The 11866-nt window shown below is 39.3% G+C and overlaps 3 protein-coding genes across 3 annotated transcripts; 1 reads left to right on the plus strand and 2 right to left on the minus strand.

Annotated features, from left to right (window-relative positions):
• Positions 1-258: 258 nt before the first annotated feature.
• Positions 259-4141, minus strand: JH06_1855 (putative katanin; the record flags this gene model as incomplete). The annotated part of the gene is made up of 13 exons (XM_014672330.1): positions 259-1797; positions 1827-1924; positions 1957-2074; positions 2106-2180; positions 2212-2265; positions 2345-2392; positions 2423-2869; positions 2900-2968; positions 2999-3178; positions 3209-3252; positions 3283-3682; positions 3713-4006; positions 4037-4141. The coding sequence occupies 13 exons, from the start codon at positions 4139-4141 to the stop codon at positions 259-261; spliced, it is 3471 nt and encodes a 1156-aa protein (XP_014527816.1).
• Positions 4142-4280: 139 nt separating this feature from the next.
• JH06_1856 (peptidyl-prolyl cis-trans isomerase) lies at positions 4281-4794 on the plus strand (the record flags this gene model as incomplete). The annotated part of the gene is given in 5 exon segments (XM_014672331.1): positions 4281-4328; positions 4344-4519; positions 4549-4632; positions 4663-4702; positions 4732-4794. 5 exon segments carry the CDS (start codon positions 4281-4283, stop codon positions 4792-4794), a joined length of 411 nt encoding a protein of 136 aa, XP_014527817.1.
• Positions 4795-4845: 51 nt separating this feature from the next.
• On the minus strand, positions 4846-10521 carry JH06_1857 (hypothetical protein; the record flags this gene model as incomplete). Its single annotated transcript, XM_014672332.1, has 8 exons — positions 4846-8782; positions 8812-9386; positions 9416-9826; positions 9856-10026; positions 10059-10177; positions 10209-10298; positions 10329-10434; positions 10468-10521. The coding sequence occupies 8 exons, from the start codon at positions 10519-10521 to the stop codon at positions 4846-4848; spliced, it is 5463 nt and encodes a 1820-aa protein (XP_014527818.1).
• Between the last annotated feature and the right edge of the window lie 1345 nt (positions 10522-11866).

Below are 11866 nucleotides of genomic sequence, written 5' to 3' on the forward strand. Positions count from 1 at the left end.
ATGTAATATACAAATCTCAAATAATTGAATACACAGTTCAGAAAGAAGAAGAAGAACTCCATCTGAAGGATCCTTCTAAACGTAATATTTTTCGCCAGTAGTGAATTGTAGCAGATCAAATGTATTACTACGTTGGTGAAGATGCAAAAAGAGCGGCCACTTTCTTGACTGAATTGCATGAAGTGGAACGCATGATATTGGACCTTGAAAATCGAATGAATAAACTAACTGCATCATTGATTGTTTGTTACAAACAGATCATGAGAGTAACAGTTGCGAACACTCCCGAAGGTAAAATTTGATAAGGTCATTTCCAAAGGAACAGTTTATGAGTTTATCCACTATAGATGCCATTTCATTTCCAAAGGCGTTATTCTTGGGTTTCATTATGAAAATTCTTCTTAATAACCGCAATCCAGATAAAACAACACTATTTATTAGAGCAGCAACCATCTCCAACTTTGCTTTTTCACTTTCAAGACACCGTTTCAGAATATTCGAAACAATAAGATATTCTTCTGATTTTGTTGGTACTAGTTTCGTTTGCATTACATCGATACAAGTTGAAAGGAGAACAGGATCTGTTATTGAGTCTATCACTCTCCAGTAGTCCTGGTTCCGAAGCAACCGCTGAAGGATACTTCGCCTTCGAGACAATGTGCTAATGACAGTCTGATTGGATATTGATAGACTTCGACGAGGAGAGTTTGGAGAAGGGTTTGTTGTACGGACCGATTGAACCAAAGTATGAGAAAGAGAGGAAGGAGTAGAGGAAGGAGTAGAGGAAGGAGTAGATGGATGTGAGATATGCGAAGAAGAATGGCAGGAACTTGAACGAGGAATAACAGGTGACTGAGTATCAGTGGTTCGTGATCGAGAGAACGTAGAACGAGGGGGAATAACTGACAGACGAGGTGTACTAGAGCCAGCGTGAAGTGCTGATTTGACAACAGATTGTGAGAGACGAGCCATACAAGCCTTCTGATGTGTGGCCAGCGGAGATGTCAGAATAACCCCCTGGTGGGTATCTTCATGGACTGTTGATTCCTCACTCACCACTAGAGAAACGTCATCACTGATGGGAACATTCCCAGAGTCACCATCAGACTCACAGATAATTGAATCAGTCGCCAAACTCTCTAACAGAGAAAGAGATTCAGGTGATAGAGGATCCACTGGAACAGATGCATTTCGAATGATCTGGAGAATCGATGGATCTTCCATAGAATAGGGTTCTTCTGTCGACGAAACGGAACCAGAGAATGTATTGAAGAATAATCCACTCACATGGAGAAGGCACTCATTCACTTCCACAATTGGAGTTAACATGGTTTTACCATGCGTTCCAAGATCCGTAATATGAGAAAAATTAGAATAAGATACACTAGGTTGGAAGGAAGAATTCATTAACTGAATGGTTGTTTCATTCGACATCAAATAATGAGAATCTTCAAATGGAACAAAAAGAGATGGAGAAAAAGGGAGCTTAAAGTGAACAGAATGAGTATCTCTTACTTCGACAGAAATTTCAATTGATTGTGAATCTAAATTCACAGAATTGAGAGTTGTCTTGCATATAGTTAGTAGTTGATTTGAATGAGAAAGAGCGTATGTTGATGCAGGAGGTAGTTGAAGTTGAAGAGAGTGCTGCAAATTCCGCTTATCCCAGAGATTAACAAAACCAGATGTGTCTGCTGATAGAAGCATCTCCTTGAAAGCGAGAGAATGTAACCATTGAATGGGAGAGTTATGACCAGAAAACTCACTTACAATGGCTTGCTGACGGTAATCATATACCTAGAATAAACGGAACAATGCATCATTACTGAGATGACTCCAGTGGATAATCCACAATAGATACATTTACTATCTGACATGTCAATTATCGTACACAGATCTGTATCCAAAGAGAGGACTTGATGACCTAATCATATCATTCCAACAATCAAAATCTACATTGTGAAGTACCAAAATCAAAGATTCGAACTGAATTATCGATACAACTTACAGCGACGTTACTTTCACTATCATCCACTTCCAGAGTAATTGTATCCATCTCATCCGTATTGTACAGCTATTTAATGAACAACAGATCCATTTTAAACCTGTACAGGTGCCTCCTTTTGAAATGACCATAGTTTTACTGGATCATTACAACCACATGTCAAAACGAATGATCCCTGCAATATAAAGAATAATCTTCATCCATACAGAGGATTTGCACAATCTGCAATTGGAGATACCAGATGAATGAGCAGCTACATTCACTATAATGAGAAATTCATTTCAAGATGATTACATAACTCGATAGGACGCTGAATCATAAACAAACAAAACAATGAACAGAACTCTTTTTCCATGCTTTAAATATCCGTAACATATCAAATGAAAACTATAAGTTACAAACTCACTCCATCCTTACATCCGGAATAAACTCATACAATTTTGTACACTGATATTGCTTATCTCGTAACCGTTTCCAAATTCCAAGACTGTAGAGAAGAGACTTCAAGTCGGGATCTGAAATATTATCTCCTCCTTTCACTCGTAATAAGATTCCATTGGAGTAAATAATCCTCATAAATACAAAATCGTTATCAAAATGATAATAGAACACCATATCGTTGAGAGAAGTAAATGCGACTGTTGCTCGTACGAACGCAGCGTAAAAACGAATCGACTGAATCACAGACTCAGCCTCTTCTTCCAAATCAAATTGATCATTGGACAACTTCATGTCAACCATGTCAATTATTCTCACCAGATTCAATTTCAATGCAGTGTCATTATATCGGGATTCAACTTGATTAAATGATCGTTGTTCATTATCAATATCATCAGCACTTTCATTGATCAAGCAATATGCATTCTATCTCTCAATTATCATTCTGTCTCCTACATATAAGGAAGAATAATACGGTTCTTCTTCAATCAGCATGGATGACGCTTCCACCACACGATTTACACTCTATACCTCAAATCCGCTACAGATTCTCACCTCCATTGAAGGAAGCGAATCCAATTGGCTTCGCAGATCGTTAACGAGTCGCTGAGCCACATCGTGGACATCAAAGGTGAATACAATTGGTGTTGCTGGTTCTTCAGTACCCACATGAGATAATCGTGGAGACCGTAAATGTTCTGGATCGAACGAAGGACTTGTAGAATCGTCACAAGACTAGGAATCAACCTTCACTCCAATACTTACAGAGAGACGAGAATTGAACAGATTATTCTGTTGTACGAGAGTATCTAGAAATCATTCTCTTTTCATTCCCTCACCAATCTCACCAGGAATCACAGAGTCTCGTTGGGATTCTGGTTCAGGACTGATTGGTATTTCTTCCACCATATTCTCTTCAGGAACTTTGGTATCTCTTTGCTCTGCTTCCCGTTCCGCCCGTATTTGAGCAATCATGGCATAATATTTGGCATTCACCTCTTTTAGTTCTTGTTCTCGTTTCAAGTAGTTGCGAAGTCTGCCACAGGGGATGGAGCGATAGATATCCTCTGGAGAATTCCGTTGAGTCATATTTACAGAATCTCTTGTTGACGAAATATCATCATCGTCATCATCATCATCATCCAATCTACTCAGAATTTCATCATTTCTTTTCGTTTCCTCACTCTCCATAAAGATGATAGACGAACGACGTTTCTTGTGTTCCATTTCTTCACAACTCTATTAATGAATCCGAATAATAGCTACTACTATACTTGGAAGGGTACGAAGCAACGTGGCCGGATCATTCTCATCAAACTCAACAATATCAACTCCAATGAAATTGATTGGATTCATTTTATATGGTGAATACGTCGGTAACATACAAGAACACTCAGGAATGGCATAACAAGCTGAAGGATAGACAATACTACCAATTTCGCGTGTTCGACTAAATGGAGGTTGTCCAATAGAATACCGAGGAGGAAGAGCTGAATCTGGGATCTGTGTTGTTGAAACACAATTATGATTTTGAGAAGCACATGAATCTGGTTTAGAAAGTGACTAGAGATAATCAAGGACATGTATCATGACATAATCACTAACACGAGAAGATGCAGATGGAACTCCACATGCATCATAGTTAGGTGTGGAAGGGTAATCTTGATCCAGGTATAGACTTGGATCTTCGTTATTCATCAGTAAAAGAATGTTTAGCAAGGCCATTTTTCTGTCTACGCGAAGATCCCTTCTTTCTTTTCCACGTCTTTTCCCTTGTTTAGCTATTCACACATATGTCACTCCTGATGAGTGTATTCTCAAGAAAGATGAAGTTTATATGTTTACTGATACTGGTATAATTTTTGCTACCTATTTGAACGATCAGGTGTTCGTTATTTAGACTTGGCAGTTGGTGAAGGTGATCCTTGCAAGAAAGGTTCGTTTACATAAGGGAACTGATACACTAGGTGATGTTATTCATATTCACCATAAAGGAAGGATTCTAAATACGGGAAAGCCGATTCCTGAGAATAGTTATGAAATTGGAATGCCGTTAACACTTCGTATAGGAGTTGGGTAATTACGTAAGATTCAATGAACTGAAGGATGGTAATGCCTGCATGGGATGAAGCGATTCTTGGAATGAAAGTGGGAGGAAAGCGTAAAATTATATGTACTCCTGATAAAGCGTATGAATATGTGAATCGACTGATGTGTAGGTTTGGTGACAAAGGAACTCCTTATATTCCTCCCCATGCAGTATTATTTTCTTGGATTTATCATTTTAGACACTCATATATGAAATTAGCTTGGTGGCAATCGGTCTGGATTATCTTAAAGGTTTGGAATAAATGTATAATTGGGTTTGCCTATTGTTACTTCAACAAAGAACAAAACTAAAATCATTGCGTCTGACAGTGACCATCTTCGTCATCTACCTTCCTTCGTTTACTGTCTTCTTCCTTTCCACCACTTCGTTTTACACTCTTTTTTGGAACAGTTGTAGGTACATCATTTATACTTGATGGAAGTGTATCTCTATGTGTAGTTTTTATATCCTTCTTCATATTATGGATTTTATCTTTCATTGATAATAACTCTTTCTCCAGATTCATCGTTTCTTCTCCCACCACTTCATCCTTTTCCCGCGGTTCTGTTACATTCCTTGGGAGTTTCGCTATTTCACGTGATTCCACTGTTAATGATCGGTTCTTCTTCTCAAGTTCTTCCACTCTCGCCTTATATCGTTTCCGATCCTCCACAATATGACGGATTTGATCCAATTGAGCTTGAGTAAGCTTATTCTTCTCCAGCTCCTTCACACGACGTTTCTGTTTCTCTAGTTCCTCCTTTACTACACTTTGCTCCATCAACAAACGTAGTTTCTCTTCTTTCTCTCCTTTCAAGTTCTCTTCTGCTTCAGTCTTCGCTTTAACAGCCATTGCTTCCTTCTCCTGCCACTCTCCTACTGTAGCCTCCAGTGAATCCACATCATTCTGTAGAGCAGTTACTCTCGTCTTCTCTTTCTTCAGATCAGCTTCCAATTCTGTCATTCGTTCCAGAGATTGTTCCAAAGTCTTTCTCTTTGCCTTCTCTGTCTCTAGATCTGTCTCTAAATGAACCCTCTCCATTCTCTTCTCCTCCAACTGATTCTTCAACTCTTCTGATGCTTTTCGTTTCTCTTCTATCATCGTTATCTTCTCTTGGTTGGCCTTCTGTAGTTCATTCTGAAGTGTAACGAATGACTGTCGTAGTGCTTCTCCACGTGCTTTCAACTGCATCGTCTCTGTCTCCAATTCTTTCTGCCGCTTCATGGATGATTCGAATTGATTCTGTATATCTCTCTCTCGTATTTCTGCTTCACTTCGCTTCTTGGACTCAGTTTCCAACTCTACCTGAAATCGCTTCTCATTCTCTTTCAGAGTCTCCTCCAGTTTCAAAGTTTCACTTGCTAATTCTTCTTTCATTACACTCAATTGATGTTCCTTCTCTTCTACTTCCTTCTTCGCTTCACTTACCTTCTCATTCGTTTTTACTAATTCTTCATTCACTTCCTTCATTCGCTCCTCCTGCTCCTTCATTGTCTCTTCCCTTCTCTTCCCTTCTTCCTTCTCTTCTTCCAGCTGTTCTTTCATCATTTTTAGCTCTTCATTCAATTGTTTCTCCTTCTCCTTCTCTTCATCCAACTCCTTCTTCATCTCATCCACCAATATTTCCTTCTCCTCCACCTCCTTTTCCAGTCTCTTCACCTTATCTGTCAAAGCATGTAATGATGATGCCTCTTCCTGAAGACTCTCCAGTTCGATCTGCTGTTGATGCCAGCGTTGCTCTGACAATGTTAACGACTTCCGCATCTCATTCAACTGATTAGGAAGACTTTGGAGTTCCTGAAGAGTTTTCTCTTTGTTGGCTATAGACTCTTGTAGGGATGTAATCACTTCTTCTTTGTTCTTCAGTGTCTCTTCCAGCTGGGAAATCGATTCCTCTGTAGTTGATTTCAGCTGTTGGAGTTGCTCATCCTTCTCCAAGCACTCCTTCTCCAATTGTGTCTCTCTCTTCTTCCATTTCTCAGATTCTGTCGTCAACATTTGTCTTTGATTCTCCATCTCACCCTTTGCCTCACTCAACTGTCTTTCAGTCTCCTCCTTCTCCTTCATCCGTCTCTCTACTTCACTCATTACCTCATTCAACTGTCTCTCAATCTCTTCCTTCTCCTTTGTCTGTCTCTCTACCTCCTTCTCCATTTCACTCTTCTCCTTCTCTATCGCATGAAGTTGTAACTCCCGATTCTCTTTCTCATGAGCAGCACTTGCCAATTCTTTCCTCAGTTCTGATACAGCCTGGTCACGTTGTTTCATTTGTTCTTGTAAATCTGCTATCTGCTCTTCCAGCTCTTCCACTGTATTCGCTGCCTTCATATTACTGCTTTGAATCTCAATGTATTGGGCTTCTGATCGTCTCAATTCTTCTCGAAGCGAGGTGGCTAATGACTGTTGTTCTTGGGTATCAGCTCTTAGATCGACTAGTTCTGACTCGAGTCTGTTCTTATCACTCACTGCAGTATTCAGAGCCTGTTCCAATTGGTCTTTCGATCCACGCACTTCTGCTAACACTTTCTCCACTTCATCCAGCTCTTCCTTCACCAATAACAACTGCCTATCCAATTCCTCACGTGCATTACGCTGTTGTTCCAACTGACGTTCCAAATCCCGCTTCTCATTTTGAAGTACTTCACTTTCTCGCTTTGCATCCTCACAGCCTGATCGAGATGCATTTAGTTCTCTCACACACTCTTCATAGGCGGTATTCTTTCTCTGAAGATCCGAGGCCAATTGTTCTTTCTCTTGTTCCTTCTCTTGTAGCATCGACTCAACATTCTCCAACTGCATCTGAGTCTCCTTCTGCCTCTTACGGAGTTGTTCAATGAAATTTTCCAACGCTGTAACTTTAGTTTGAATAGTTAATAGCTCAGATTCACTCACACGCAACTCATTGGATACTGACTCTGTTTTCTGTTCTGCTGCCACCAGAGATTCATTCATTTGTTCTTTCTCTGTTTCTAATGCTTTCATCTCCATTAACCTCTCACTCAGTTGCTGTTCTAATGATTGGATCTTAGTTTCCAGAGTTTCATGCTCCAAAGCCATCTCCTTCATTCGGATCTCAATCTTCCCATTATCAGCAGCTGCTACTTGGGATTGTCGCTCTGCTTGGAGATACCGAGCTGAAGCATCTTCCAACTCTTTTGCCAACCGCGTTTTTGTTTCTTCTGCTGCTTCTAAGGCTTGTTCCAGACGCCGACGTTCAGCTGCCTCTTGTTCTTTCCGTGTCTCCATCTCTTGCTTCACAGAGAGCTCAATACCTCGCTTCTCAGCCTCTAGAATCTCCACTTGCAGTCGTAATTTCGATGTTGCATCCTGTAGATGAGTCATCTCCTCCTTCTGTTGGGCTACAGTCGATTGATACTTCTCCTCAATTCGCTGAAGACTTGTTTGCAAAGACTGCACTTCTTGAGTGCGCATCCTCAGCTGCGACGAGGTTTCTTCGTGTTCCTGTTGCTGTTCTGCTAGAGCTTGCTCCGAACTCTTCAGTTGTTCCTTCAGCATTGTGACCATATCACTCTGAAGCTGGAATGATTGAAGCTGCTTCTGGAGAGACTGTACCTGCTCTTGAAGAGAGAAAACTTGTTGTGTAGAGTCATGTAAGGCAGTTTGCAGCCGAGTTTGGTCATCTTTCAAGTGCATATTATCTCGTAACGCTTCCTCCAACTGAGCTTGTATCGTCTCTAACTCTTTCTTATACTGTTCTTGTTGCGAACTGAACGAGAGACGTTCTGCGTCTTGGAATTTTGTCTTCATCTCGCATAGCGAAGCATCATACACAGCCAAAGCAGTAGTAAGTATATGAACGCGATTAGACCACGTTGTGATCTGCTTTTCCATCTCATGTTGCATCATCAATTTCTCTCTCTTGGATGCAGCCTGGAGAGAATCGTATTTGGTAATGCTGCTCTGTAGTTCTGATTGGAGCGTCTCTTGTTTTGATTGAAAAGTGTCTAACTGAGATCGAAGAGAATCTCGTTCCGACAGAATGGCATCTTGTTCTGATTGAATCGACTTCATTGCATTTTCATTTGTCAATAACTCCTCTCGTAATGAATTCCGTTCTGATTGAAGGACATCTCGTTCTGATTCACTCTTCAGAAGGGCTGACTGCATCGATTTCAATTCCTCACGACATTTCATTAACTCACCCTGCACTGATTCACTCTCACTAGACATTTCTCGAGGTTTATCCAGTATTTCACTTCGACTCTTCCGTATCGCCTGCAACTGACATCTATCTTACATGCTCCACATACTTCCTACTCCAGAGTGGATGATCGAAGTGTTAATAACTTCAACTGGCTCTCTAGATCCTTCTTCTCATTCTTCAGACTCAACGTCTCTTCATCCAACCCCTTCATCATTCGTTCTTTCTCCTCCAAATCATCACATCTCATTGCCAATTGATGCTTCTCCTTCTCCAATTCTTGAATCCTTGTTTCTAATTCTTTGGTTCTCTTAGCCTCTTCTTCAAATCCACTCATTCGATTCATCTCATTCTCTAACTCTTCATTGCTTGATTTCAATTCATTCACTTGCTTTACTGTCTCTTCTACCTTCCCAGAAAGTTCATCATTTGTCATGGTTATCTTTGAAATCATATCATTCGCCTGATCCAATGAATGAGATACAGTATCAAACATATCACGGGAAATCTTCAATTCTTCCTGAATCTGTGCTAACTGTTTCACGCCTTCTTCTTTCTCTTTGGTAACTTGGTGTAACTCTTGTCGTAGTGTCGAAATTACCACCAAATGATTGACTGTGTGTCGAATAACAGGACTCTGCTTAAGTTTCTGCAAACGATGCGATAGTAACAAGGTGCGACGACTTATGGTCTACAATGAAACTCCTATCTAATCATTACCTCGTGATCATGAGAAGGATCAACTACTGACAAGACAACTGTGTGAGAGGTTGATTGCAAAGCAGGTCGCAGAAAATGTGTCAGTTTTGTGTAATTCCAGTTCACAGTGTCAGCATGATTATTATCCTGTGACAGAGAAGTCACTACACGATAGAATGCCGTAAAACCTCGAGAGAGTTGATTTTCTCGTGGTGAAAACTGGGTACTTGTGGGTTCCAAATGAAGAGTCTCCATACCTGGAAGAAGAACGAAGTTCAATTCACCATTGAGAACTTCTCCATTCATCCTATAAACAGAATCATCAGCAACACGACTATCACAAAGGACACGAATCACCATACATCGATTGGACTCATAGGTTGCTTCAGATTCATGGAGACTATTATGACGATCCAAACCCTGGGTAACAATCTACATGTGAGAAGATGAGATGTTAATACTGATTTAAACTCCTCAATCGATTTAAATACACTTTCAGTACATGAAATCTTATAAGAATCGTGAAGATCTGCAATATCCGTTTTTAGGGTTAGTTCTGAGAGGAGATCACGAATGGCCTCATTGTAAATCTCTAAAACGCTGGCTCGGGTAATATAAATGCGTTCAGTAGACTAAACATCAGAAACTAGATAGCAATACCAACACCCTCAATCCGCTGTAACATATCACTTACAATCAATGTAATAAGACCTTTAAACTCTTCACAGCCATTAAAGAGAGTTTCGATTCCACAACTCGTTTCTCCCAAGCCCAAAAGAAAACCTAGTAAATAAAACTAATTACAAACAAAGACAATTCACTCCATCTACAACATCGGAGCCCAACGTTTGAAGAGAACGAGAATGAATAATCTCACTGTTTTCTTCATTGTTAAATACAGAATCTACAATTTAAAAAAGATATAAGTCAATACTGAAGGAATAGGAGTTTTCACTCAACTCCATCCCATTTTCATCCACGTTCTTCACGCGTTTATTCAGTAAATCGAAAGAATAACACAAGTTATCTCCAAATTCTCTCTAAATCATTATTGCTAAAGGGTGCTGTCTTACAGAAGGAGGTCCAGCCGCCTTTACAATCACTTGGAGATTCTGAGCGCTGTCCATTCAATTCAAATCCTCCTAACAATCAATGATTTCTTTCGCGCTATTTGTAATCAGTGATTCAATTAAATGGAATTCCGGAAATATAATGGTATTTCTGTGACGAATCTGAGGATTAATTGGTTAGATAGTAAGAGTGTGTTAGGATATTTAGCGCTGGTAAGGTTATGTATAGATTCTTATGTTATTCAGTCATATCCACTCAATGTGAAGGATACTAGATGAATGAGATAGAGGTGCAGTATCGATTGAAATGAGTACAATGGATTTGAGGAATAAGTAATCACTAAGAGTTTCATTCAGGACCTCATTCCTGTTTCTTAGTGTGAGTAAGAATAGTGTGTATTCAATACAACACATCTGATAGAATGATTGAGATAAAAGAATTGGATTGCTTCTTATGAAGTGTGATAATACTAACCACACTCAGATTCAGAGAGGGGTGATGAAGGTGTTTCAGTGATTCATATTCGTCTATTGTCTCGATAATGAAGTAATAAACAGTAACTCATTCATTGTATCCAATTCATATCTTCTCACAATGTTTCATACACTTCATAAGTGTCAACAATTCGCCATTGGATCTCCATTTCTTCTTCACATCAAATCAATCAACACACTTCTTCTACACACTCATTCAAGCAGTCTCTCTTCTTATCATTCATCCCTCAGAGAGAGTGTAGATAGTTGAGTGTGTTGATATGAATAGGAGGTGTTGATAGAGTGTATGGATGGTGTATCAGATTGAATGATGAAAACAAGATATGTTGAATGAGAGATTATCAGAGATGACACACAATTCATATTCAAATCATAATGATTCGATATAGAATGAGATGAATTGTAGATAGTTTGAGTTGATGAATAGGAGTATAATCAATTACTATCATCTCTATCCACTCTCATCCAAACAGGGACATTTAACAAATACATTTCATATTGGAATCATCATTCATCTTCAGTCACAACTCTCAATTCTTCAACAATCCAATCAATCACTTCAATCTATCTTAATATATTCACATAGGATATGAATGATGCTATCCTTCACTACCTCATCAATCTAATCCACATCATTCTCTCATATCATCTTATCATCCTATTCATTATCAACAAATACAATCAGTTTATTAGTATATAACGCAATACTTCTTTGATATAAAGCTACTCTTCTGTCGAATGAATCGATCAAGAGAATCAGCATCTTGATTATTATTGATAAATCAATCATACTTGAACTATTCAATTCTTTCACATACCAGAATGGAAGATCATCCATCTGAATTCCATGTTCAGTGAGTGATGGAATATCTAATTCAAATTTAATATCAATCATCACTCTTTAACG

Source organism: Blastocystis sp. subtype 4 (assembly GCF_000743755.1).
Source record: "Blastocystis sp. subtype 4 strain WR1 chromosome Unknown seqid_0099, whole genome shotgun sequence".
Classification (NCBI taxonomy): Eukaryota; class Bigyra; order Opalinata; family Blastocystidae; genus Blastocystis; species Blastocystis sp. subtype 4.